The sequence below is a fragment of the Aotus nancymaae genome, unplaced genomic scaffold (assembly GCF_030222135.1).
Source record: "Aotus nancymaae isolate 86718 unplaced genomic scaffold, 86718_ANA_hifiasm-v0.15.2.pri h1tg000029l, whole genome shotgun sequence".
NCBI classification, from domain to species: Eukaryota; Metazoa; Chordata; class Mammalia; order Primates; family Aotidae; genus Aotus; species Aotus nancymaae.
Genome location: NW_026988442.1, coordinates 8,752,256 through 8,779,656, shown reverse-complemented (window position 1 = coordinate 8,779,656; position 27,401 = coordinate 8,752,256). Strand labels below are relative to the sequence as shown.

Here is a 27,401-nt window from a genome sequence, read left to right as displayed (position 1 = left end):
CAGGCATGAGTCACCTCACCTGGCCTTTTTCTTCCTTTTTTTTAAACCAGTGATCTTTTCCTGTCTCCATGGTTTTTCACATTGGCTTCTTTCACTCAGTAGTATGAGTTTAAGTTTCTTCTATGTATTTTCATGTTTTTAGCTTATTTCTTTGTAGCAGTGAGTAATATTTCCTTGTCTGGATGTACCATCACTTATTTATCCATTCACCTACTGAAGGACATCTTGATTGCTCCCAGTTGTGGCAATTATAAAGTTGCTATAAACATCCATGTGCATAAGTGGCATAAGTTTTTTTAGTGGCATAAATTTTCATCTCATTTGGGTAAGTACCAAGGAGAGCACAATTGCTGGATCATGTGGTAAAAGTTTATTTTTTTATTATTGTTTTATTTTTGAGATGCGGTTTCACTCTTGTTGCCCAGGCTGGAGTGCAATGGCGCATTCTCGGCTCACCACAACTTCTGCCTCCTGGGTTAAAGCAATTCTCCTGCCTCTGCCTCCCAAGTAGCTGGGATTACAGACATGTGCCACCATGCCCAGATAATTTTGTATTTTTAGTAGAGATGGGATTTTTCCATGTGGGTCAAGCTGGTCTCAAACTCCTGACCTCAGGTGATCTGCCCACCTCAGCCTCCCAAAGTGCTGGGATTGTAGTTGTGAGCCACTGTGCCCGGCCTGAGTACATATATATTTTTAAGAAACTACCAAGCTGTCTTCCAAAGTGGATGTACCATTTTGCATTCCCACCAGCAATGAATGAGAGTTTCTGTTGCTCCATATTCTTACAAACATATAGTGTTGTCAAATGTTTTGGATTTTAAAACCAAAATCCATTTTAGTAGGTGTGTAGTGCTATCCTGTTTTAATTTGCAGTTCCCTAATAACTTGATGTTCTACATCTTTTCAGATGCTTATTTGCCTTGCTGTATACTTCTTTGGTGCGGGGTCTGTTCAGGTCTTTTGCCCATTTTTAATCTAGTTGTTAGTTTTCTTGTTGAGTTTAAGAATTATTTGTCCTTTGTCAGATGTATCTTTTGCAAATATTTTCTCCTAGTCTGTGGCTTGTCCTCTCATTCTCCTGGCATTGTCTTTCATGGAGTAGACATTTTATATTTTAATAAAGTTTAGACTGTCAATTATGTTTTCATGGATTATGTCTTTGATGTTGTATCTAAAAAGTTCTTGCCATACCCAAAGTCATCGAGATTTTTTCATCTACGATCTAGATCATAGTCTTTAGGTCTATGATCCATTTTTAGTTAATTTTTGTAAAAGGTATAAGGTCTGATATGGAATAATTTTTCTGTATGTAGCTGTCCAGTTCCAGTATCATCTGTTGAAAAAACTATCTTGCTCCATTTTATTGCCTTTCCTCCTTTGTCAGTTGACTACATTTACGTGGGTCTGTTTCTGATCTCTATTCTGTTCCATTGATCTATTCGTCTTTTCTTTTGCTGATACCACACTGTCTTAATTACCATAGCTTTAAAGTAAGTCTTGAAGTCCAAAAGCATTAATCTCTGACTCTTCTTTAATATTGAGTTGGCCCTTTGGAGTCTTAATGCCTCTCCTTGTAAATTTTAGAATCAGCCTTTTTATATTCATGAAATAACTTGCTGAGATTATAACCGAGATTGCATTGAATCTATAGGCTTCTTTGGGGAAAACAGACATCTTGACAATATTGAGACTTCCTATCCATAAACATTGTTTATGATGGGTTTCTTTACGTTTAAGAGCTTTTGTTTTTTCTGCTGTCAGATATTCCACTTGTACCTTTATGATTTCTTACATTGCCTTTTATGCTTAGAAAGTCTTTCCTCATCCTGAGCTCACGTATTCATTTATTTTCTTTTAAAATTTGTTTTTCAAGCATTTAATTTTTAAACCTATGTGGAATTTTAGTGTATAGAATGAGGTGGTGCTAACTCCTTACCCTGAAATATGTAGTTATTTTTCCCAAAACCATTTTCTATTGATTTATCAAGAATAGAAATGTATACATATGTAATAGTCAGCCTTCCACTTGTTTTCTGACCTTTGTGAAAATTGTATGAGTTTCCAATTTTGGATTATGCTCAGGTAGTAACTGAGCTGGGTTCTACCATAGATCAGTATTAATTCACTATCCAGATCTTCCACAGAGTTATAAAAATGTAAATTTTATGAAAATCTAACAGTATATCACTGATTTAATGATCACAGCTTAGGAAGAATGGGGAAATGGTCACAATCTTACGTGGATGCACCTGAAGAAGGCCCCTGCTGAACCCATTTCCTTGCTAGGCATGGCTGCTGGTACCAGGGGCAAACTCCTGGGGTATATATGAACCACCTACATCTCCCGCTTCCCCACTACCTCTGAGATTTTTCATGTGTCTCTCGAGGATGTTTGTCCTACTTCCCTTGGAGAGTCACTATCATATTGAACACTTTAGACTGTGAGTCCTGTGAAGATGGGGCTTATAAGTGTATTGCTCCCCAGTTGTTTCTCTAGCACCTAGCTCAGTATAGGGCATACAAATTTGAATGGATGAACAAACCACTAATACTGGTGGGAATGCACTACTATCTTACACGGTTTGAGGTGGAATAAAGTTTGAGAACAGCTATATAATGTGTTCCTTGAAGGGCAGCTGTACATCAGTGCAGTCAGCCTACCTTCTCCGTACTTCTCACTCTGAAAACTGTAAAGCAATCAACTTGGGAGCTTTAAAAGGGACTGCTACCTAGCTCTTACCCACAAAGCTGCAGTCTAGCACAGGGGATGTTTTTAAAAAGTTTTTTGGACTGAGCATGGTGGCTCATGCCTGTAATCCCTGCACTTTGGGAAGCCGAGGTGGGTGGATCACCTGAGTTCAGGAGTTTGAGACCAGCTTGACCAACATGGAGAAACCCCATCTCTACTAGAAATACAAAATTAGCTGGTCGTGTTGACACATGCCTGTTAATCCTAGCTACTTGGGAGGCGGAGGTTGTGGTGAGCTGAGATCACGCCATTGCACACTAGCCTGGGCAACAAGAGTGAAACTCCATCTCAAAAAAAAAAAAAAAAAAAGTTTTTTGGATAATTTCAAAGTACAGCTAAGGTTGAGAATCACTGCTTTAAAAAGCATTTTTGGCATGGCATGGCGGCTCATGCCTATAATGCCAACACTTTGGGAGGCCAAGACAGGAGCCCAGGAGTTTGAGGCTTCAGTGAGCTGTGATCATGCCACTGTACTCCAGCCTGGGTGACAGAGCAAACCCCTGCCTCTAAAACAAAAAAGAACTTTTAATGCTTTAAAAAATAAGTTCTGGCCAGGCGCAGTGGCTCACACCTGTAATCCCAGCACTTTGGGAGCCCGAGGCGGGTGGATTACCTGAGGTCAGGATTTTGAGACCAGCCTGATAAACATGCAGAAACCCCGTATCTACCTAAAAAAAAATACAAAATTAGCTGGGCATGGTGGAGCATGCCTATAATCCCAGCTACTCGGGAGGCCGAGGCAGGAGAATCACTTGAACCCAGGAGGCAGAATTTGCAGTGAGCCGAGATTGCACCATTGCACTACTCCAGCCTGGGCAACAAGAGTGAAACTCTGTCTCAAAACAAAAAACAAGGCTGGGAGCAGTGGCTCATGCCTGTAATCCCAGTACTTTGGGAGGCTGAGGTGGGCAGATCACCTGAAGTCGGGAGTTCGAGACCAGCTGGGCCAACAGGGAGAAACCTCATCTCTAAAAAAAAAAAAAAAACAAAATAATTTAAAAAACACAGATTTATTTTTATTTTTACAGGTTGGGTATCCCTAATCCCAAAATCTGAAATGCTCTAAAATTCGAAACCTTTTGAGCACAGACATGATGCTCAAAAGAAATGCTCGTTGGGACACTTTGGATTTCAAAATTTGGATTAGGCACTGGGTGTGGTGGCTTGCACCTGTAATCATAGCACTTTGGGAGGTTGAGGCAGGAAGAGTAATTGAACCTAAGAGTTTGAGAGCAGCCTGGGCAACACAGTGAGACTCTCTTGTCACTGCAAAAAAATTTTTAATTAGCCAAGTGTGTTGGCACATGGCTGTAGTCCCAGTTACTCAAGAGGCTGAGGCAGAAGAATCACTTTGAGTCCAGGAGGTGGAGGCTGCACTGAACTATGATCATACCACTGTACTCCATCCTGGGCAACAGAGCAAGACCCTGTCTCTTTAAAAAAAAAAAAAAAAGGAAATTTGAATTAGGGATGCTCAACACAGTGAATGTAACCCCAAACCAAAATTTGGTTAAAAATCTGAAACACTTCTGGTCCTCAACCATTTCAGATAAGGGATAGTCAGTCTTTCTAAAGACTCAATTAGTTATTGAATGTCTGGGGAAACATGCATATCAGGCTCCCAAAAGATCGTTGGTTTAGACACACGTTTTAATAGCTTGGAAATCCAGAATACTCTTCTGGTGATCGGCTCAGACATAGTCATGATAATACAAGACTTCATCTAACATGGTTCCCTATTTTCAGATAAGCATGGATTCCTGGTTCATTCTTGTTCTGCTTGGCAGTGGTCTGATACGTGTCAGTGCCAACAATGCTACCACAGGTAAATTGTCATTTGATAAAGTTGCTATTTGAAGTGAAATTTTGGTTTCACATTTAATGAGCCAAATTTGAAAACCTAGATGGTATTTGAAGAGAGGAATATAAAAATTTTCTTCAAAGTGATAGTAAAATAGGTGTTTTTGGAAATCTTGGAATTGTATAGAATGCTCAGCATTGTTTTTCATACATGTAACTGCTTTAAATAGATGAAAGAGATTATGTGTTCTTTTCTGAAAAGTATAAAATAAACTGTATTTACAACTCTATGGTTTCTGAGGAACTAAGTGAAAAATCTAGTGTCTTTCTCCCTTAAACTGTAGTCCTTTGGAAAAGATAGGAAGGGTTCAGCATTAGATAAAAACATAGAGGGTGGCTGGGTGTTGGGGGGATTGGTCTTTGCTTTGTCTCCATATGTTTGAGAGTTTATTAAGGCTTGCTGCTTGTGTCTCAACTTTTTAGCCTCACATTCTTCATGTGATATTTCCTTGTTTTTTGGTGTTTGTAGTTGCACCTTCTGTAGGAATTACAAGATTAATTAACACATCAACGGCAGAACCAGTTAAAGAAGAGGCCAAAACTTCAAATCCAACTTCTTCGCTACCTTCTCTTTCTGTGGTACCGACGTTCAGCCCAAATATAACTCTGGGACCCACCTATTTAACCACTGCCAATTCTTCAGACTCTGACAATGGGACCACAAGAACAGCAAGCACTAATTCTTTAGGCACTACAATTTCACCAAATGGAACATGGCTTCCAGATAACCAGTTCACAGATGCCAGAACAGAACCTTGGGAGGGGAATTCCAGCACTGCAGCAACCACTCCAGAAACCTTCCCTCCTTCAGGTACTAGAGATGATTCTGTTTGTTCTTTTGCTTTTTGAGTTTATGCATCCTTTTATTACCTTGTTTGTGTTTTCTAGCCTTAAAAATTCTTCGAATAAGTAAATTTGCTCAAGTGAAGTAATAAAACCTAGATGTGGAATTTTTAGGAATATCTGGTTAGCATGAGTGAAAAGGAAAGAAGAAAGATTCTGGAGAATATCATTCTGCTAGGTGGGATCCTGGTTAGATTGAGAGGACTTAATGTATTTAAAGGTAGAGAAGAAGGCTAAAAAAAGACAGAGAGAGGGGAGCTCATTGACGATGCAAGAGACTGAAGATGAAAAGATAAGATACAGAGACTGAGTAATAAGATTAGGCTTGAAAAGGGAGGGATCCATGGAGACCATGGAAAAGAGAGTGGATATGGATGTCCATGACAATTAGATACGGAGTGGGAGGCCAGTGGCCAGGGGTGGCATTAGAGAGAGGGGCTCTGGGAAATGGTTACATTGCAGTGCCAGTTGTTCAGGGTCTCAAGGTGAAGCAATAGTCCCAAGGATAAAATCAGAGACATGGATCTGAGACCAGGGCAGGTAGGACAAGTTTCTGACCTCTTTGAACCTTAGGTACCTTGTCTGTAAAAAAGAATTAGAGAGTCCCTCAAAGGGCTTCTATGAGGAGTAAAGGAAATAATCATTACCTGATTGTTATGTAACTGTCATCCCTTTTCTAGCAAAAGGGATTTTGCCACATTTCTTTCCTCTTCTGTGTTCCCAAGCCCTTGGCTCAAGATTTCTTCCCAGTTAGATGGTGAGTGCCCCTAAGTAGAATCACACCTTGCTCATGGGGAACATTCAGTAACTGTTTGCCCAGTTGATTCTCATTTGTTACTACAGATGACATCTTTTACTATGCCTTATAACTCGGACCCTTCATCTGCCTGCCCCCATATTTTCTGCCATAAAGACAAAACAGCATTTGCAGTTAAGAGTACAGTCTGCATTGCCACGCTACTGAGTTTGAATCCCAGCTCTGCCATAAGCCAGCTATGTTTATGGCAAAACAAGCTTATTTAATCTCTCTACCTCAGTTTGTTTGTCTGTGAAACAAGAATGAGTAATAGTAATAGTTGTTACCTCATAGAGGAGATAGAAGGATTAAATGAGTTAATATGGGTAAAGTACTTATAAAGATGCCTGCACATAGTAAGCACTATTTTTTAAGTGTTAGCTGTTATCATTGTTGCGATTATTGCTCTGATAGTTTGCCAGTAAAATATATGAAGATATCTTTAATGTGGTTGGCATCCCACTATTCTTAATGAAATAGGGGACTGCAGACAAATAACGTCTGATACTTGCTTTGTGCTTTAAAGTTAATATAGTTTTTTTTTGTCATAGTTATTACTATGTGTTAGGCATTGTATTAAGAGTTTTCTAGAATAATCCTATGAGGTAAGTTCTATTTTATGTTTTGTTGTTGTTGTTGTCTGTTTTGAGGCAGAATCTCACTCTGCCGCCCAGGCTGGAGTGCAATGGCGTGATCTCAGCTCACTGAAACCTCTGCCTCCTGGGTTTAAGTAATTCTCCTGCCTCAGCCTCCTGAGTAGCTGGGATTACAAGCGCGCACCACAATGACTGGCTAATTTTTTGTATTTTTAGTAGAGACGGGATTTCACCATGTTGATCAGGCTGGTCTCGAACTCCTGACCTCCAGTGATCTGCCCACCTTGGCCTCCCAAAGTGCTGGGATTACAGGCGTGAACCACTGCACCTGGCTATTTTATGTTTTGCAGGTGAAAGTATTTTACAATGATAAAACTGTAATTTATGGAATGTTTTTCAAAATACAGGTCATGACACAATTTATGAAATCACTTTAGTGGGCCACAACTAGTTGTTTGTTTTAATGGATTATCTAGTTCCATTTTTGTTCTTTTAATGTTACATATACAATTTTTTGAAATTTTAGTAACAACATAAAATGTTGGGTTGTGGCCATTGCTTAGGGAGAAAGGCAGAATACCTTGTACACACTGACTGAGTGAATGGAAAAAGTGGAGACTGTAACACAGGCCTGACCGGGACAGCCCATGTTCTATTCTGTACTGTCTTTCATTTAACACTTCTGTGACATGACCATGGATAATCATCTCCTTTTAACAGATACTTAATTTCAGACAGTATTTAGAGGTTAAATGATTTGCTTTAGATCTCAAGGCTGATAAGTTAGGCCTATTTCTCACTTTTGCTGTCTTTCCACTCTGCTTGTAGGGAACTTAGTTTTCCACAAACTGACTTAGGCCCAGATTATTCCACAGCTAAGAATCTAGTTATTGTACATTTAACACATTTCATGTCATAGAAGACTGAGACTACATTTCTCTAGTGGCATTTATTCAAGATGAGTAAAACACAAGAAACCGTTATGGCACATTGGAATTTCATAGTCTTAAACCACACATCGCACTCATCAACACCATTTTACCAGTCCTCTTGTAACAGTTACAATTTTTTTTATTAAATCAGTATTTTGATGTTGTGTATTATTGTAATTATGAAATATTCATTGCTGAGCTATAAGTTTAAATGGATTGTTTTTCTTTCTTGTACGGTTTTTTTTCTGGATTTAATAATTGCCTTATTTTTTGTTTATTTAGTTTTCTATTTAGTCAGGCCAGGCACAGTGGCTCACACCTGTAATCCCAGCACTTTGGGAGGCCAAGGTAGACAGATCACTTGAGCTCAAGAGTTTGAGACCAGCCTGGGGAACATGGTGAAACCACATCTCTACAAAAAATATAAAAGTTAGCTGGGCATGGGTGCATGTGCCTGTACTCCCAGCTACTCAGGAGGCTGAGGTGGGAGGATTGCTTAAGCCCAGGAGGTCGAGGCTACAGTGAACTGTGTTCATACCACTGCACTCCAGCCTGAGTGACAAAGAAAGACCATGTCTCAAAAAAGTTACTGCTAGTCCATTCTTACCACACTTTCCAGAGCCTCTTAATACAGCATTCTACAAAGTGAGATTATTTGATAATCTATTTCTTTTTTACCTCAAAAAATTCCTCCTGAGCCCTCCACTGTCTTATTCCAGTCTAGGCTTGTTGATCTTTAGGGCTACTATACAGATATATCAGCCTGGGATTTCCCTTCTCTGTCATTCTGGGAATTCCCCTTGCTGCTGCTTCCTGACTTCCATATTGTCTTCTTTCTTGTCTTCTCTCATCTGGTAGATTCCTAAGAAAAGGGATCCATGGGAGGTAAATTGCATAAGACCTTACGTGTCCAAGAATATCTTGAGAACTATGTATAGAATTTGAGAAATATTTTTCCCCCAGAATTTTTAAAGTATTGCCTTAACTGACACCTGCTTACCAGGCTTGGAGGATTTTACTGCCATCTTAATTCCTAATTATTTGTGTGCTTTTAGGACCTTCTCTTTATCATTGGTATTCTGAAACTTAATGGAGATGTATCTTGGTGTGGGTCTTTTTCATTCATTATTATGGATACTTTATAGGCCCTTTGGATCCTTGATCTAGCATTTCTGAAAATTTTCTCCTATTTCTTTGAAACCTTCTCTCCCTCTTCCATTTTCTTTGTTCTCTTCTCAAACTCTTGTTATTTAGATATTGGATGTATCCTGAACTACTTAATCTTTAAAATTTTTCTTTCCTATTGATCTTTGCTTTGACTCTCTTATTCCTTTTAAAAATAAAGGGTCTTGGCTCATGTGTATAATCCCAGCACTTTGGGAGGCTGAGGTGGGCAGATCACGAGATCAGGAGTTGGAGACTAGCATGACCAACATGGTGAAACCCTGTCTCCACTAAAATTACAAAAATTAGCTGGGCGTGGTGGCGTGCGCCTATAATCTCAGCCACTCAGGAGGCTGAGGCAGGAGAATTGCTTGAACCCAGAAGGCAGAGGTTGCAGTGAGCTGAGATCACACCACTATACTCCAGCCTGGTGACAAAGAGAGACTCCGTCTCAAAAAAAATAAATAAAAATAAATAGCTGGGTGTGGTGGCTCTCGCCTGTAATCCTAGCACTTTGGGAGGCTGAGGCAGGTTGATCAGGAGGTCAGGAATTCAAGACCATCCTGGCCAAGAAGATGAAACTCTGTCTCTACTACGAATACAAAAATTAGCCGGGCATGGTGGTGGGTGCCTGTGATCCCAGCTACTTGGGAGGCTGAAGGAGAGAATTGCTCCAACCTGTGAGGTGGAGGTTGCAGTGAGCCGAAATCGTGCCACCACATTCCAGCCTGGGAGACAGAGTGAGACTCTGTCAAAACAAACAAACACAAACAGACAAAGGGCGGCCAGGCACATTGGCTTACACCTGTAATTCCAGCAAATTTGGGAGGCTGAGGCGGAAGGATCGCTTGAGCCCAGGAGTTTGAGACCAGCCTAAGCAACATAGTGAGACCTCATCTCTACAAATAATTTGGAAATTAGCAGGGCCTAGTGACTCATGCTTATGGTCCGAGCTACTCAGGGCTGAGGCAGGAGGATCACTTGAGGCCTGGCAGTTGAGGCTGCAGTGAGCCGTGATCGCACCACCGCATTCTAGTCAGGGCAACAGAACAAGACCTCATCTCAAAAACAAGTAAGTAGCCTGGGTGCGGTGGCTCACTCCCGTAATCCTAGCACTTTGGGAGGCCAAGGCAGATGGATCACTTGAACCCAGGAGCTCTAGACCAGCCTAGCCAACGTGGCAAAACCCTGTGTCTAGCTACTAAAAATGCAAAAATTAGTCAAACATGTTGGCACATACTTGTATTTATTTTTTACTTTTATATTTTTGAGACAGAGTCTCTCTCTGTCACCATGCTGGAGTGCAGTGGTGTGATCTTGGCTTACTACGACCTCTGACTCCTGGGTTCAAGCAATTCTCGTCCTCAGCCTCCCAAGTAGCTGGGATTACAGGCACGTGCCACTGCACCCAGCTAATTTTTGTATTTTTAGTCAACAAGATTTCACCATGTTGGCCAGGATGGTCTCCATATCTTGGCCTCATGATCCACCCTCCTAAGCCTCCCAAAGTGCTGGGATTATGGTGTGAGCCATCGCACCTGGCATTTATTTTATTTATTTATTTATTTTTGAGTGGCACATACTTGTAAATCCTAGCTACTTGGGAGGCTGAGACATGAGAATTGCTTGAACCTGGGAGGTGGAGGTTGCAGTGAGTCAAGTCCCTGGCATCCAGCCTGAGGAACAGAGCAATACTCTGTCTCAAAAAAAAAAAAAAAAAAGTGACAAGTCAAAAGTAGAATGCCTTTTAAAAATAAATAAATAAGGCCAGGCACGGTGGCTGATGCCTGTAATCTCAGCATTTTGGGAGGCTGAGGCGGGTGGGTCATGAGGTCAGGAGTTCGAGAGCAGCCTGACCAACATGGTAAAACCCCGTCTCTACTAAAAATACAAAATTTAGCTGGGCATGGTGCTGCACACCTGTAATTCCAGCTACTCATGAGGCTGAGGCGAGAGTTCCTTAAACCCGAGAAGCGGAGGTTGTAGTGAGCCAAGATGGAGCCACTGCACTCCAGCCTGGGTGACAGACCGAGACTCTGCTTCAAAAATAAATAAATAAATAAACAACTTAAAAAATAAAACTATATATATTCATTTTTCCATTTATAATGTGAATAATAAATTTGCCATGTTCATTTCTGCATATTGCCTTTTCAGTTAGCCTATGGCACTTGTTCTATGTTTTAGTAAAGAGCTGCTGTATTAAAGGATATACCTTAGTGTGTTTATCCAGTTTCCCCTATCAGTGGACATTAAGATTGTTTTCAGAGTAGTCTTACAAACAGTACAGTTTATCATTTCAGACACATATGAGAATATTAGTAGGATAAATTATTTTAAGTATGCATTTATAAATTTATGGATATTGCCACATTTCCATCTGATGGGAAGTATATTCCTGTTAACAATATGTCAAAGTGCCTGTATTTCTAAACTCTCTTTAGTGCAGTGAATTATTAAACTTCTGGATCTCTGCCAGTCTGAGAGGTGAAAAATAACATCTCTGTGTAACTTTAATTTGCATTTCTCTGAGATTGAGCAACTTTGTGTAATTTAAAAGATAATTTAGGAGGTGGATTCTGCACCTGGTGAGCCCCACCCGGCCTTCCCTCTGGCCCATCTCCAATCGCCATGTGTCTCTCCTCCTCCCCACTTTGTGGAGGGCAGCATCCCTCCAGCTTTGGCTCCGTGGATGGCTGTCCCAGAGCAACTGCTCAGGATTGACCCACACCCCCAGGACTGCTGACGTCTCCGGGGAGCCTCTCTGGCCCCCACCAGACATCTTGCACCCGGGAGCCCCCTCAGGCCATCAGCATCAAGGAGGCTAGGTCCTCAAATCTGCCTGCCCCAGAGAGGATCATGGCTGGGCTGAGTAAGGAGCCAAACTCCTGGCAGGCCCCCATGTCTGCACAGCCTTCACCATGCTGCAGGTCTGTGCCTTGGAGAACATCTTCCGGCACCACAAGTACCTGGGCCCTCTGGAGCGGAAGAGGTTGGCCAGGGAGGTACAGCTCTCGGAGGTCCAGATAAAAACTTGGTTTCAAAATCACCAGATGAAACACAAATGGCAAATGCAGGACTCCCAGCTGAACAGCCCCTTCTTGGGGTATCTCCATGCACCCCTTCCACTCACTGTCTTCTGGCTTTACCAATGGCCCACAGCTGCTGTGCCCTTGGGCACCCCTGCCCGGGCCCTAGGCTCTGATGCTGTCCCATCTCCTTTTGGGGTCTCTGCCAAGTGGAAGAAGAGGCCCTGGCCTCTGTGGGGGCTTCCTGCTGTGGGCAGTCTCTGGCCTACCACCCTCCCAAGCCCAGGAAGTGGTGTGCATATTCTGGGACCCGCCCTCTCTAAGGTGCCCTGGGGCCTGTGTGCTCTGCCGGAGACTGGGGATATCCTGCATTTTGAGGAAGCACCTCTGACTCCCTGCTTCCCACACACGCAGTCTGTGCAGATTGCACCTAGTGTCTACCTGGAAGACTCAGCTTTCTGTTTACATCGTGGTGGCACCTCTCACCCTGATCCATGCCAAGGTTCTAGAGACTTCTGGAAAATACATTTATAAAAGCCACCTCTTCACTGAAAGTTACCAAAAGGGTCAGTTTAGATAGTAAATGAAGGGTCAGTGAACAGAGTCAAATGCAGAAGTGGACTTGTTATGGATAGGGCTTTCAGCATATGATAAAAAGATAATTTGTTTTTTAAAAAGTATTGGAAAAACTGGTTTTCCAGTTAGAAAAGGTAAAGGTTGTAAGCTTTGTGTGTAAAAAAGAAAACCATGAAGGATTGGAAGGGAATTCAGATGTCATGTTTATAAGCTTGTGGTTTCAGTTCCTCTTAACAAGGACTCCAAAGCTGAAAAGCATGAGAGAACAAAGGTGAAAATTAAGGCGGGTTGCTGGGGCCCTGCAGTGCGTTCTAGGCCATGCATGAGCCAGGACTGTGCCTGCAGCATGCTTGAGGCTGCTCTTCTCGGGCCAGAGAAAGCGGGTAGCTGGGACCTGCAGCTGTGCCTGGACTGAAGCTATCCCACATGTCCCCACCCTCCAGCATGTGCTTACCTGTCCTCCTCCTCACAGTAGCCTCAGAACAAAACAGAATGACTCAAGGAGAGCACTTCCTACAGAAAGTCTAGAAGTGCCCAAAATGGGAGGCATGGAAGCCCCTCCTCTCCCTCATTGATGGACCATTCTTGGTGCAGACTCCTGACTGCAGGCACCAAACCTTAGAAAAGCGTGCAACCATCCATGTCGCCCCAGAGTACCCAGGAGGCAGGCAGTGCAGGGCGCCCAGACAGACAGGTTCAGCCTGCAGGACTGGGAGGCCACCTGTGAAACCAACCCAGGCATCCCAACAGGAACAAAAGTGTGGTCCTGTGGCTGTATCCACAGCAAGTTCCACTTTCCCCTTGCCTATTTCTGCATTGTTGGAAGTGTTTACAACTAGCATGTGCTTTTATAATACAACTTCAGGTAAGAGTGGGGAAAAAAAATCATTTACATTTATTTTTCTGAGCATTCTCTGTTGATTTTCTTTACCCATTTTTATTAGGGTGTCAAGGTTTTTCTGACTTTTGTAGAAGCTCTGTGTATATTTTGGAAATGAGCACTTTGCCTATGGTAGAACTGAAAATATTGTTCCCTAGGTGGTCATTTACATTTTCTACATTGCAGAAGATACCATTAGCTATTTTTAATTTTTTTTAATTTAAATATTTCTCAGTTTATTATAACTTTTCTAGGAATTGGGTCATATTTAGGAAGGCTTTCCTTACTCCAAGATTATAAAAATAGTTTTCTTCTGGACTTCTGTGGTTTCGTGTGTGTGTGTGTGTGTGTGTGTACGTGCACGCGCACTTAGGTCTATCTAGAATTTATTCTGATGTAGAGTGTGAGCTATGGATCTGTTTTTCCCCAAGTAACTATCTTGTCCAAATACCCCTTAATGAATACTTTATTATTCCTCATTGATTTGAAATACTACCTATCCTATATATTGAATTCAGATATTTATTTAACTCTTCATATGTATTTGAGTATTTGGGAACATTCATTTTATTTTATATTAATTTTTTTTCTTTGTCCATATGGAAAACCCCACTGTCTTTTTTTTTTTTGAGACAGAGTTTCGCTCCTGTTGTCCAGGCTAGAGTGCAGTGGTGCGATCTTGGCTCACCGCAACCTCTGCCTCCCAGGTTCAAGCAATTCTGCCTCAGCCTCCCGAGTAGCTGGGATTACAAGCATGCACCACCACGCTCAGCTATTTTTTTTTTTTTTTTTTTTTAAAAGACAGGGGTTTCACCATGTTGGTCAGACTGATCTTGAACGCCCTACCTCAGGTAATCTGCCCGCCTTGGCCTCCAAAGTGCTTGGATTATAGGCATGAGCCACCACACCCGGCCTCATGCCCAGCTACTTTTGTGTTTTTGGTAGAGACAGGGTTTGTAAAGTATTTAATGTCTGGTAAAATGAGTCATTCCTTTTTAATTTTATTTTTCAGAATTTAATGCTAACAATTTTTATCATTATGAACATTAGAATCAACTTGTCTAGCAGGAAAAAGTTTGTATTGATCATATTAAATATGTAGATTAACAAAAAATAGCATCTTAAAGATGTTGATTCTAACTATCCAATAATGCAATATATTCTATTTTCTGAAGTCTTTTTTTTAAAATCTTCTGTTTTTGTTATTATAAGTGGAGTATTTTATTCCGTCATATCTTCTAACTGGTTGCTGTTGAGGATATGAAGGCTACTATTTTTGTAGAGACATTTTGTACTGGCCACCTTAAACTTTCTTAGTGTTTGAAGTAATTTTCTCCATCAATTATTGTGGCTTCAAATCATCTCATCTGCCGTTATCTTCCAAATTTTTAGAACTTTCTTTTTCTTCTGTTTAATTGCATTGATGAATACCTGTAGAACAAAGTTAAACAGCTGATAAATGCAGACAGCATTGTCTTTTATCTGATGCTAAGGAAGACACTTTCAGTGTTTTTTCATTATACGTGGTGCTGACTCTTGAGTTGAGATAAACATATTTTACTGTGTTCAGGATATAACAATTTATTTTTGTTTTAATGAGCATTTACATCAGGAATGGGTGTTAAATTTTGCCAGTTGCCTGTTCAAGATCAATGACCAAGATCTGTATGATTTTTTTCTCTTGGTCTGTTTCTATGGTGGATTCTATTAATAGTTTTTATTTATTTCTTTCTTTTTTAGAGACAGCATCTTGCTCTGAATTAATTATTTAATCTTCTTAATTTTTCTTTCCTGTTGACCTTTGCTTTGCTTTAAGTCTTTTCCTCTGAGTCATCTAGGCTGGAGTGCAGTGACATGATCATGGCTCACTATAACCTCAAACTCCTGAATTTAAGCAAACCCCACCTCAAACTTCCGAGTAGCTAAGGACTATAGGCACATGTCATCATGCCCAGCTAATTTTTAAATTTGTTCAGAGACAGGGACTCACTGTGTTACCCAAACTGGTCATGAACTCCTGACCTCAAGCAATTCTCAGCCTCAGCCTCCAAAAGCACTGGGATTACAGGCATGAGCCAAGGCCACCCAACCATATTGTATCATTCTTGTAATCTGTTGCCGTCTGTTTGATATTATTTCTTTTTTTTTTTTCATTTAGAATTTTCTCTATTCACAAAATATCTCTAAATGAGATTGGTCTGTGTTTTTCCTTTGTGTGTGTATTGTGTATTCTTTTAGATAAGTTTTAGTTTTTAGTGTTTTGTTTTGCTACATGAAAGGATTTGAAAGTTTACACTGAAAACTGTGCATTTATTTATTTATTTATTTTTATGTATTTTCTTGAACATTTATTCAGGCTTAGAAAGGTTTCCATTCCTTTGACAAAATTACTGGATACTATAAATCTATATACACTTTTTATTTGGACTCAATGTCCCTGCTCACTGTTACCCATCAACCAGTTCTTTGCTCATTTGTTCATTCTTATGTATTTATTAAATTTATATAACTTAACAGGTATATGTCATGGATTTTACTGTAAAAATGCACTTCATCGTTTATTTGTTTTTTAAGACAGGGTCTCACTGTTGCCCAGGCTGGAGTGCAGTGGCGCAATCTCGGGTCATTGTGACCTCTACCCCCCGGGCTCAGGTGAGCCTCTCACCTCAACTTCCCAAGAAGTTGGGATTATAGACATGCCCAACTAATTTTTTTTTTTTTTTTTTTGTAGAAACAGGGTTTTGCCATGTTGCCCAGGCTGGTCTTGAACTCCTGGGCTCAAGCAATCCTCCTGTCTTGGCCTCTCAGAGTGCTAGGATTACAGGTGTGAGCCACCGCATCTGGCCATTTCATTCATGTTTTCAAATGTATTGAATGAGGAAAAGTTCTCTCTTGTGATTATTTATTGTAATATCCTACAGAGCTGTTAATTTTTAAATTTTATTTTATGTCTCTTGTATTTTTGTTTAGGTTGACTAATCATTTATTTCATGGGTTTGTTGCCTTTTTTCTTCCAAAGAACTTGCTATTGTGTATTTATTAGTTCTTTCATTTTTAAGTTTTCTATTTCATTGATTTTTATTTTCTACCTTCCTTTGATTTATTTTATGCTTTTACTATCTTCTTGAATTGAGTGCTTTATTTATTTTTGTTCTTTCTAGTTAATTAATACATTTAGTGTGGTAAATTTTGCACAAGCACAGCGTTAGCCACATCCCATAGGTGTTTCTATAAGTAGTTGTATTAGTATGCACTATGGGCTGCTCTGACGAAGATACCAAAATTCAGTGACTTAAATAAGACAAAAGTGTCTTTCCCCAGTCACATTCCAGAGTTAGGCAGGGCCTTTGTTTCAGTAGGGCCCAAATTCCTTTCTTCCTGTGGCCCTGCCATCCTAATATTGTCCTTATCTGTTTGGTTATAGATAGTTCCCACCATTGGGTTCTAGTTCCAACCACTGCGAATGAAGAACAAAGGGAATAGGGGCCTTTTTTTTTCCAAAAGATATGACCTGGAAGTTACTCACATTGCTTTAGCTCACATCCCATTGGCTAGAATTCATCACATGACTATACCTAGCACAAAAGAGTCTCAAATGTAGTCTCTGGCAGGAGAGCTTGGTGCTCAGCTGAAAAACAAAAGTTCTATATCAAGGCAAGAAGAGGAAGAGACTGATTTGAGAGGAGATCTCCGTTGGCAGGTTCTGCCACAAAACTTCTTATCATTGTTATTTTTAAGGTATTTTTCCATTTTGGGTTTTTTGTTTGTTTGCCTGTTTGTTTTCTGAGATAGAGTCTCACTCTGTCACTCAGGCCAGAGTACAGTGGTGGGATCTCAGATTACTGCAACCTCTCCCTCCCAGGTTCAAGTGATTCTCATGCCGCAGTGCTGGGATTTGGATTATCTCCCAAAGTGCCAGGATTATAAAAGACGTGAGCCACTGTGTCCTCCGGCCCATTTTGGTTTTGGTTTTGGTTTTTTTTTTTTTTGAAATAGCGTCTCGCAGCCAGATGCAGTAGGTCACGTCTATAATCCCAGCACTTTGGGAGGCCGAGATGGGTGGATAACCTGAGGTCAGGAGTTCGAGACCAGCCTGACCAACATGGAGAAACCCCGTCTCTACTAAAAATGCAAAATTAGTCGGGCATGGTGGCACATGCCTGTAATCCCAGCTACTTGGGAGGCTGAGGCAGGAGACTTGCTTAAACCTGGGAGGCAGAGGTGCTATGAGCTGAGATCATGCCATTGCATTCCAGCCTAGGTAACAAGAGTGAAACTCCCGTCTGAAAAAAAGAAGAAGAAATAGTGTCTCACTCGGTTGCCGAGGCTGGAGTGCAATGGCATGATCTCTGCTCACTGCAACCTTCCCCTCCTGGGTTTAAGTGATTCTCATGCCTCAGCCTCCCAAGTAGCTGGGATTATAGGCACCTGTCACCACGCCCAGCTAATTTTTTTGTATTTTTAGTAGAGACGGGGTTTAACCACCTTGGCCACACTAGTCTAGAACTCCTGACCTCAGGTGATCTGCCACACAAGGCCTCATTTTGGTTTTGATTTTAATTTTCAAGTGTTTTCTTACTTTGTTAATTTCTAATTTTATTGCATTCTAACCAGAATATTGTACTGGTTCTGCTGTTGAGATTTATAAGGGATGTGGATATTTCACTAGCCTTTGAAAAGAAGGTTTTCTGTGTTAGTGTGTAGAGTTTGGTATCTACTGATTAGATTTTATTACTTCTTATCATTTTGGTCTTTTATATCCTTACTTAATTTTATCCTCTTGAATTTTAATGGAGCAAAAGACATAAAGTCCTCTAATAACATGTGTTCTCTTTGCATTTTTTTTACTTTTTATGAATATTGATGCTACACTATTTGTGTACCGAGGGAGAAGGCCAGGCCACTGTCCAAAGTTTAGTGAATCTGGGCAGTCTCGTTTCCCAGTTGGAGGATGCTTCATGGAGGAAAACATTCCTAATCCTTGTTTTGTTGTACTCTAAATTGAACTGTACTGTATTTCTTTAACCTGAATGTTTCTATTTTTTTTTAACTTATTACACAGGTAATTCTGACTCGAAGGACAGAAGAGGTGAGCTGCTCACCTTATATCTGTTGTTCCTTTTACACAGTGTACAGTATTCATCTATTTCCTCTGCTCACAGTCCTTGGCAACCGTGTGCATCTGTGGCTGTGTTTGTTTACTTTTCCTTAAGTTGTTTCCATGTTAACCTTATAGAGAACAGCAATAGAAACAGTATGTTTTTTAACATATTTTTTAACGTAGACTATGGATTCTAACAGCTATGATGTATTTTAACAAGACAGAGCTTACATTGTCATGTCACCTTATTAACCTTACTTTTTGGTAATATTAGGTCATAATTTCTATACCATGGGTTACTTCTGATTTCTAGGCTATAGTTCCCTTTAAATATTTTTTTGTGTTATTTTTCCCCTAGTCTATAAAATGTCAACCCTTTGTGGCTTTATATGGATTTAATGGATTTTTAGCCCTTTAATGTAAAGTCCCTGTGGCCTGAGATGTTGTGTCTGTGGTTTAAGTTGGACTGATGAGTCACTGGTTACTCGAGAGCAGGAGGACATGGGTACTCATCTGTAGAATTCTGGTGCATTTTGCCTAGAACAACAATAAGGCTGCTACCAAAGAGCATGAGAGAAAGAAATCATTATTACATCTGAGTTTTTAAAATGTTACTCTTCGAAACAATGTTTTTATCATAATTTTTTAGTTTATCAAATCAGACTTCAGTTTTTTTCTGATTTCATTATTTAACCATACACAATTTTTCCTGCGTAATTAAGCAATGAACACTTACAGGCATATGAAGTCTCACAAAGCAGGGAGCATTTGAGTCAGAAAAATGGCTACTTTGATCCTTTATGTGATATCTCTCTGCCATTGTATTTGGTAAGGAATAATGAGGTGTTACCATACTGTGTATAGATTTCCCTCACTTTTCCAGCTCTCACTTTCCTAAACTTGGGAACTAAATGTTGGATTAATGCGATGTCTTTGCTATTCAGATTCACTTGCCAGATTCTCACTATCAAATGTAGACTTAAATAGGTTTTATTGTGATAGATATTTATTTTCTCCCTAAAACTGCTCTTTTAACCAGTCTTATAAAGTCAGAAGTTAAAGTGGTAGGCTTCAAGATGAAACATTAGATCTTTTGACTCTTTCCTCTATTTAGTATATATTTTAATAATATTCAGCCTTTTCTTGCCCCAGATATCATACCTATTTTACCCACCTAATATTTAACTGGTTTCCATGTTGTGATTAAAAAAATAAAATTACCTTAATTACCTAGATTAATACTAATTGTGGCATATGTAAAGTCTATTAATGTAATCTCCTTTTTTAAGTCAAAAAAATGATTTTGTATAATTCGGAACAGGAAACCAAAGAGACATAGGTATTCTCAGCAGTCTCTAAAGTCCCAAAATCTAATGACATTTTTACCAGAGCAGATCTTTAGAAATATTGCTGTAAATTTGGATATCACATTCTTTTTTTTTTTTTTTTTTGAGACAGAGTTTTGCTCCTTTTGCCAAGGCTGGAGTACAATGGCGTGATCTTGGCTCACCACAACCTCCACCACCATGGCCGGTTAATTTTGTATTTTTAGTAGAGACAGGGTTTCTTCATGCTGGTCAGGCTGGTCTGGAACCCCTGACCTCAGGTGATCCACCCACCTCAGCCTCCTAAAGTGATGGGATTAAAGGTATGAGCCACCGCATCTGGCCTATCACATTCTAATTTTAAAACCAAATGCTGTTTGAGAAATAAGCCATCTGTTTGGAAATATTTGTATTATAATGGGTTTGATAAGCAGTTGTATTTTATGCAGATGAATTAAGGTCTACAGGTTTTTATGCACTGGTCTTTGGATGCCTTTGAATGTCTGATGTTTTAATTGTCAAAGCAGAAAGGAATAAAATGAGAGGGAGGGCCACATTTCTTTCTCTTCTGAAGTTCAAGAAACTGGTTATTTTCTCATGCGTATTATTTTTAAAATATATTCTGGCCAGGTGCGGTGGCTCATGCCTGTAATCCTAGCACTTTGGGAGACCAAGGCAGGTGAATCACAAGGTCAGGAGATTGAGACCATCTTGGCCAACATGGTAAAACCTCGTCTCTACTAAAAATACAAAAAATAGGCCGGGCGCGGTGGCTCACTCCTGTAATCCCAGGACTTTGGGAAGCCAAGGTGGGTGGATCACTTGAGGTCAGGAGTTCAAGACCAGCCTGGCCAACATGGTGAAACCCCATCTCTACTAAAAATACAAAAAATTAGCTGGGCATGGTGGCACGTGCCTGTAATCCCAGCTACTCAGGAGGCTGAGGCAGGAGAATTGCCTGAACCCAGGAGGCGGAGGTTGCGGTGAGCCGAGATTGTGCCATTGCACTCCAGCCTGGGTAACAAGAGCGAAACTCCGTCTCAAAAAAAAAAAAAAAAAAATTAGCTAGGCATGATGGCGCATGCCTGTAGTCTCAGCTACTAAGGAGGCTAAGACAGGAGAATCGCTTGAACCTAGGAAGCAGGTTCAATCTCGTTTGGACTAGCTTTTAAAAATTATGTTAAAATATGCATAGCATAAAATTTACCATTTTAATCATTTTTAAGTGTATAGTGGCATTAAGTACATTTACATGATTGTACAGCTATCTCGAGAAGGTTATCGTCCCAAACTGAAACTTGTTACCCACTAAACAGTAATTTCCCATACTCCTTCCATGCTTCCTTTGCTTCCCCTAGCCCCTGATAACCGCTATTCTACTTTCTGTCTCTCTGAATTTGTCTATTCTAAATATCCCATTTAAGTGGAATCATACCATATTTGTCCTTTTGTAGCTAACTTCTTTTTTTTTTTTAAGACATTTTTACTGGTTTCTATTTGGATTATTTGTGTAATATTTAGTAATGCATTAACTTTAATCTGCCAAAAATACCTCTTCACCATTCAGTCAGTGGTCACGATCACTATTCTCCAGTTACTTAGTGTTCACTAGTTTTACATCTCAGTTTATTAGTTTGGTTCTAGGGGAAACAGACTCTGAGACAGAGATTTTCATGCAGCAAGTTTATTGGAGAAGCATTTGCTCCCTACAGCACCTATGAGGCAGTGAAGGCAGTCGTATTGGGTAGCTGCCCATGGCCTGGCCCAGGGGAAAGCCTCAACCCCCACCTTGATTCCAACTCCAAAGCTTCCTGTGGCATTCCTAAGAAGACTTGAGTTGCCACATGGTCAGAGCAAAGGCAGCAAAGGCCAATTCCACAGGAAGCTTTGAAGTTGGAATCAAGGTGAGGGTTGAGGCTTTCCCCTGGGCCAGGCCACAGGCAGCTCCAGGGGAAAGACTTGGCTGAGAGTCATTACCCCCTGGTTCTCCCAGCAGCCAGGGGGAATGGGTTATTTTGGTCTTGAAGAGGGATCTATAATATCCACTATAGTTCCCAGCATGGTACCATTTACAGAGACTTTTTCCATCTAAGAAAATGCTATTGAATGATTTTGATATGTGTATTAAGGCTGAGGAATGAGTGGTGCAGTGGAATATTTGAAGAGAGGCAGTGTAGCACAGTAAAGTGTGGGCTCCAAAGCTAGATAACCTCACTTTACATCCTAACCCAATTACTTACCAGCAGGGTGGGCAGATATTTAACTTTCCTGTGCCTCATTTCGCGATTTGCGAAATGGCATAGGAACAGAATCTCCTCCTTGGGTTGCTGTGAGGAATGCAGGAATGGAATAATGCACATGAAGTGCTTGGCTCAGGATGCAGCAATTGCTCAGCACTGTTGGCTCTCACCATTACTGTTCTACTGCCACAATCTCTCTCTTACTTTTACTATTACATATGAGACTAGGGAGGCCTGGAATTTAAGCCATTCTGTCAGAACTCTAGGAAACAAAGGCATTCACACACCTCCACAACTGCAGACAGTAGGTAGGTCTTTGCCTTTTACCTTTTAAACAAAATTCTGCATAAACCCATCTCATTCTACTTTTTATTTTAATAATATAGTTGGTTCTTTTGTGTGTGTATATGTGTGTGTGTGTAATGGGATTTTCATATGAAGACCTTATAACTGGTATAAATAGCAAGAATACAGGTTAAAGCTAGTTGTAACCATACTTTATTTTAGATACAATCATTTATATAACTGCTTTTTAAAAAACTCAGCAGCCAGGCACAGTGGGTCATGCTTGTAATCCCAGCTCTTTGGGAGGCAAAGGCGGGCAGATCATGAGGTCAGGAGTTCAAGACCAGCCTGAGCCTGATCAATATGTTAAAACCCCATCCCTACTAAAAGTACAAAAATTAGCCAGGTATGGTGGCATCCACCTGTAGTCACAGCTACTTGGGAGGCTGAGGCAAGAGAATTGCTTGAACCCGGGAGGTGAAGGTTGCAGTGAGCCAAGATTGTGCCACTGCACTCCAGCCTGGGAGACAGAGCAAGGCTCCATCTCAAAAAAAAAAAAAAAATTAATATTTGTAAAGACGTAGTTCTTTAGCTACTACTTAAGTCTAAAAAGAGTTGGCATTCTTGTTTTAAGAGTATTAGGAGGCCGGGCGCAGTGGCTCAAGCCTGTAATCCCAGCACTTTGGGAGGCCGAGGCGGGTGGATCACAAGGTCAAGAGATCAAGACCATCCTGGTCAACATGGTGAAACCCCATCTCTACTAAAAATACAAAAATTAGCTGGGCATGGTGGCGCGTGCCTGTAATCCCAGCTACTCTGGAGGCTGAGGCAGGAGAATTGCCTGAACCCAGGAGGCGGAGGTTGAGGTGAGCCAAGATCGTGCCATTGCACTCCAGCCTGGGTAACAAGAGCGAAACTCCGTCTCAAAAAAAAAAAAAAAGAGTATTAGGGCACTGTGGGAGGCTGAGGCAGGTGGATCACTTGAGCCCAGGAATTTGAGACCAGCCTGAGCAATATGGGGAAACCTTGTCTCTACTAAAAATACAAAAATTAACCAGGTGTGGTGGTGCACACCTGTAGTCCCAGCCTACAGAGGGAGGGAGCCTACAGGGAGGCTGAGGTGGGAGGATCACCTGAGCCCAGGAGATGAAGGTTTCATTGAGCCAAGATTGCATGACTGTACTCTAGCCTGGGGAACAGAGTGAGACCCTGTTTATTAAAAAAAAAAAAAAATTGGAGATTATCATAGTGCCATTATTATTATAAGTTTATGATGGCTTTCTCTAAGCAGCTTTTACATTCAGCATTTATTCAGTGCCTATTAGGCATCAAGGATTCCAGAAAAAAAAATACATGTACATATATACATACATATATGTACTTCCTGTCTCAGGGAGGAAATACGTGAACATCAGAAAGCAAAATCTACTCAGTTACATGCTATTGGATATATCACACAAAGTGCTGAGAGAACTCAGAAGACTTACTATGTCTGGGGAGTGGGAAGGAGGCACAGAGATGAGCTTTGGGAAGTTTAAATTAAAATAGCAGATGGGGAAAATGAGAACACACCAGAGAGAGCACAAGCAAAGAGACATGAAAGAGTAAGTCGTATGTTTGAGGATCTGTGTGTAGTTGACATGTATGAGGTGTAGGGAGTGGTCATAGGTGGCCTTAACAGAATGCGTGTGGTAGTCCATTGAGTTCAGGAGTCAGAGCATCTCCTGAAGTCGATGATGAGTAAGGAAGTAACATAGTCAGATTTTTTTTTTTTTTTTTTAATGAGACTGAGTCTCGCTCTGTTGCCCGGCTGGAGTTCAGTTGAGCGATCTCGGCTCACTGCAACCTCCGCCTCTCGGTTTCAAGCGATTCTCCTGCCTCAGCCTCCCGAGTAGCTGGGACTACAGATGCACGCCACCACGCCCAGCTAAAATTTGTATTGTGGTACAGATGGGGTTTCACCGTGTTGGCCAGAATGGTCTTGATCTCTTGACCTTGTGATCCGCCCGCCTCAGCCTCCCAAAGCATTGGGATTAACAGGCATGAGCCACTGCACCCGGCCAGATTTTGGTTTTAGAAAGATATTCCAGAGGATTGTTACCGATTACCACAAGGATATGTTTTTTTAAAAAGAGAGAGAAAAAAGAGATATTCCAGAGAATTTAGGGAAGATAGATGGACAATAGAAATGTAGGTTTCTGAATGACAATTTGACTGAAAACAGCAGTGTTTGGGCAAAGCCCAGTGGTTAGATTCTAGAGGCGATCTGATGAATTTTGCTGTTTTTAGAGCTAATAGCATTTGAAACAACATTACAACCTTGCCTTTGAGAGCTGATAAATACTTGTACCAAAAAGTGTGGAGATAGTTAAATGGGCCATAGGAACTGGGGCTATGGCTATTCCTTCCCTGATTAGTTTGTAGTTGACCAGCGTGTAATCTGAAGTCCTTAAGTCACTCACCTGTTACATGTGAGCCCTTCAATTAATGTGGCCCTTTGTTTTCTTGGAAAGAAATTATAGCAAGTAGATATCTATTGTCCTGGAACACCATTTTAGTGTTTTTCATTTTCATGCTTGTCCCCTTCCCTGAGTCTAGAAAGTAAAACTTTGCTAGAATGAAAGTTGGGGCTGAATCAATTTCAATTTGTAACCATACTGTCTCTGTCTCATCTACTCAACTCTGACTTTGTAATGTAAAAGCAGCCATAGATAGTATGTAAATGAATGAACATGGCCATGTTCCAATAGCATTTTATTTATAAAAACAGGTAGTGGGCTAGATTTGGGCTATAGTTTGCCAACCCCTGTTCTAGACAACTGCCTGAGCCTAGGAGGCTGGTCTGAGGGTCTGTGCTAGTGTGTGAACTCATGTGTGGCCAAAGCCAATCTCTTCCCTTCGTGTCTGACACTTTGCAAATGTTAACTCTTTTAAATCTCTCATTAACTCTAAAAGGTGGAAAGTGCTATTATACTTTCATTTCATACACCATTCTAAGAGATTATCACACTACTAGTAAATTAGGGTAGTAGGAATTTGAACTTCAGGTCTGTCAGACCCTAAAACCCCATGCTGTGGAAATTGTTTTGACCTCTTGCTGATATGAAAATTTGGCTAAGTAACTCTAGATTCAAAATCCTAAGACCTTTGTAGACAGTGCACCATCAGTTTCTAGCAGCGATATTTTAGATGAGCAATCATAAATAAATCTGATTCCTATTTCTCTGTAGGGCATCTTCTCTGTAGGGAGACTTTTTTCTTCCACTGAACATTTTTAAGGCTGGCCTTTGGTTTATTGGTTGATTTCAACCCAAAATGTAAGAATTTTTTCAGAATACATCTAGGTGTAAAGATTTTTTTCAATATTACTCCACAAACTAGATTATTTCTTTTGGCCTGATAACTCAGGAACTTTCTTGTATTATTTCTCTCCCTTCTTACTAGTTTCTTCTTTGGGCCTTCTTGTTGAACAGGTATTAGATCTCATGGGCCTATCCAGCTCCTTTCTCTTCTGTGCTGTCATATTTTTTATCTCTTATTGCTCTGTGTTCTGGGAGCGTCCATAAGTTGCTCGTTCACACAACTAATTTGATTTTCAGTTATGTCAGTTCTCCTATTTAGCGTTTCTTTTTTTGGAATCTGGGGTGGGGCAGATGCTCTGTTTCCCAGGCTGGAGTACAGTGGCCTGATGACAGCTCACTACAGCCTTGACCTCTGGGACTTGAGCGATCCTCCAGCCTCAGCCTCCCAAGTAGCTGGAACTATAGGGTTACACCACCATGCCCAACTAATCGGATGTTTTGTTTGTTTGGTAGAGACAGACTCTACCAGAGTCTCACTAAGTTGCCAAAGCTGGTCTCAAACTCCTGGCCTCAAGCAGTCCTCCCACCCTGTCCTCCCAAAGTGTTGGGCTTATAGGCATGAGCCACCATCCCCAGCCCTGTTCAGCCTTTCTATCTAGATTTTTCTCCTTGTAATCATGTTTTTGATTTTTCGTTTGTTTTTTGGTTTTTTGAGATGGGGTTTTGCTCTTATTGCCCAGGCTGAAGTGCAGTGGTGTGATCTCAGCTCACCACAACCTCCGCCTCCCGTGTTCAAGCATTTCTCCCGCCTCAGCCTCCAGAGTAGCTGGGATTACAGGCATGTGCAACCACACCTGGCTAATTTTGTATTTTTAGTAGAGGTGGGATTTCTCCATGTTGGTCAGGCTGATCTCGAATTCCTGACCTCAGGTGATCTGCCCACCTTGGCCTCCCCAAGTGCTGGGATTAAAGGCATGGGCCCCTGCGCCTGGCCAGTTTTTTTTCTTTCTTAATACTCAGATTACTCCTTTTTAAATGGTGGCTTTTTAAAAATATCGGCCAGGCACAGTGGCTCATGCCTGTAATCCCAGCACTTTGGGAGGCTGAGGCAGATGAATCACAAGGTCAGGAAATCAAGACCATCCTGGCTAACACAATGAAACCCCATCTCTAATAAAAATACAAAAAATTCGCCAGGTGTGGTGGCACACACCTGTAATCCCAGCTATTCAGGAGCCTGAGGCAGGAGAATCACTTAAATCCGGCAGACAGAGGTTGCAGTGAGCCGAGATTGCACCACTGTACTCCAGCTTGGGCAACAGAGAGAGACTCTATCTCAAAAAAAAAAAAAAAAATGCTGGGAGTGTTGGCCTACGCCTGTAATCCCAGCACTTTGGGAGGCCGAGGTGAGTATATCATGAGGTCAAGAGATTGAGACCATCCTGGCTAATATGGTGAAACCCCATCTCTACTAAAAATACAAAATTAGCTGGGCATGGTGGCAGGTGCCTGTAGTCCCAGCTACTCAAGAGGCTGAGGCAGGAGAATTGCTTAAACCCTGGAGGCAGAGGTTGCAGTGAGCTGAGATTTCACCACTACACTCCAGCCTGGCAACAGAGTGAGACTGCATCTCAAAAAAAAAAAAAAAAATCAATGTAGTGTGGGCACAGTGGCTCACACCTGTAATCCCACACTTTGGGAGGCTGATCACCTAAGATCA

The 27,401-nt window shown here is 41.0% G+C and overlaps 1 protein-coding gene and 1 pseudogene across 4 annotated transcripts in view; both read left to right on the top strand.

The window, feature by feature from the left end:
• The window catches only part of PTPRA (protein tyrosine phosphatase receptor type A), a 176,380-nt gene that overhangs the window by 92,146 nt on the left and 56,833 nt on the right, over nucleotides 1-27,401 (top strand). For 2 of the 4 annotated variants that reach the window (XM_012455334.3, XM_064382277.1), the window contains 3 exons: nucleotides 4,499-4,577; nucleotides 5,082-5,423; nucleotides 18,491-18,517. In XM_012455334.3, coding sequence (XP_012310757.1) covers nucleotides 4,499-4,577; nucleotides 5,082-5,423; nucleotides 18,491-18,517 — 448 coding nt within the window. The remainder of the gene's footprint in view (nucleotides 1-4,498; nucleotides 4,578-5,081; nucleotides 5,424-18,490; nucleotides 18,518-27,401) is intronic. The other 2 variants (XM_012455335.3, XM_064382278.1) reach the window with 1 other exon arrangement.
• Nucleotides 10,534-13,281, top strand: LOC105719316 (homeobox protein VENTX-like; annotated as a pseudogene).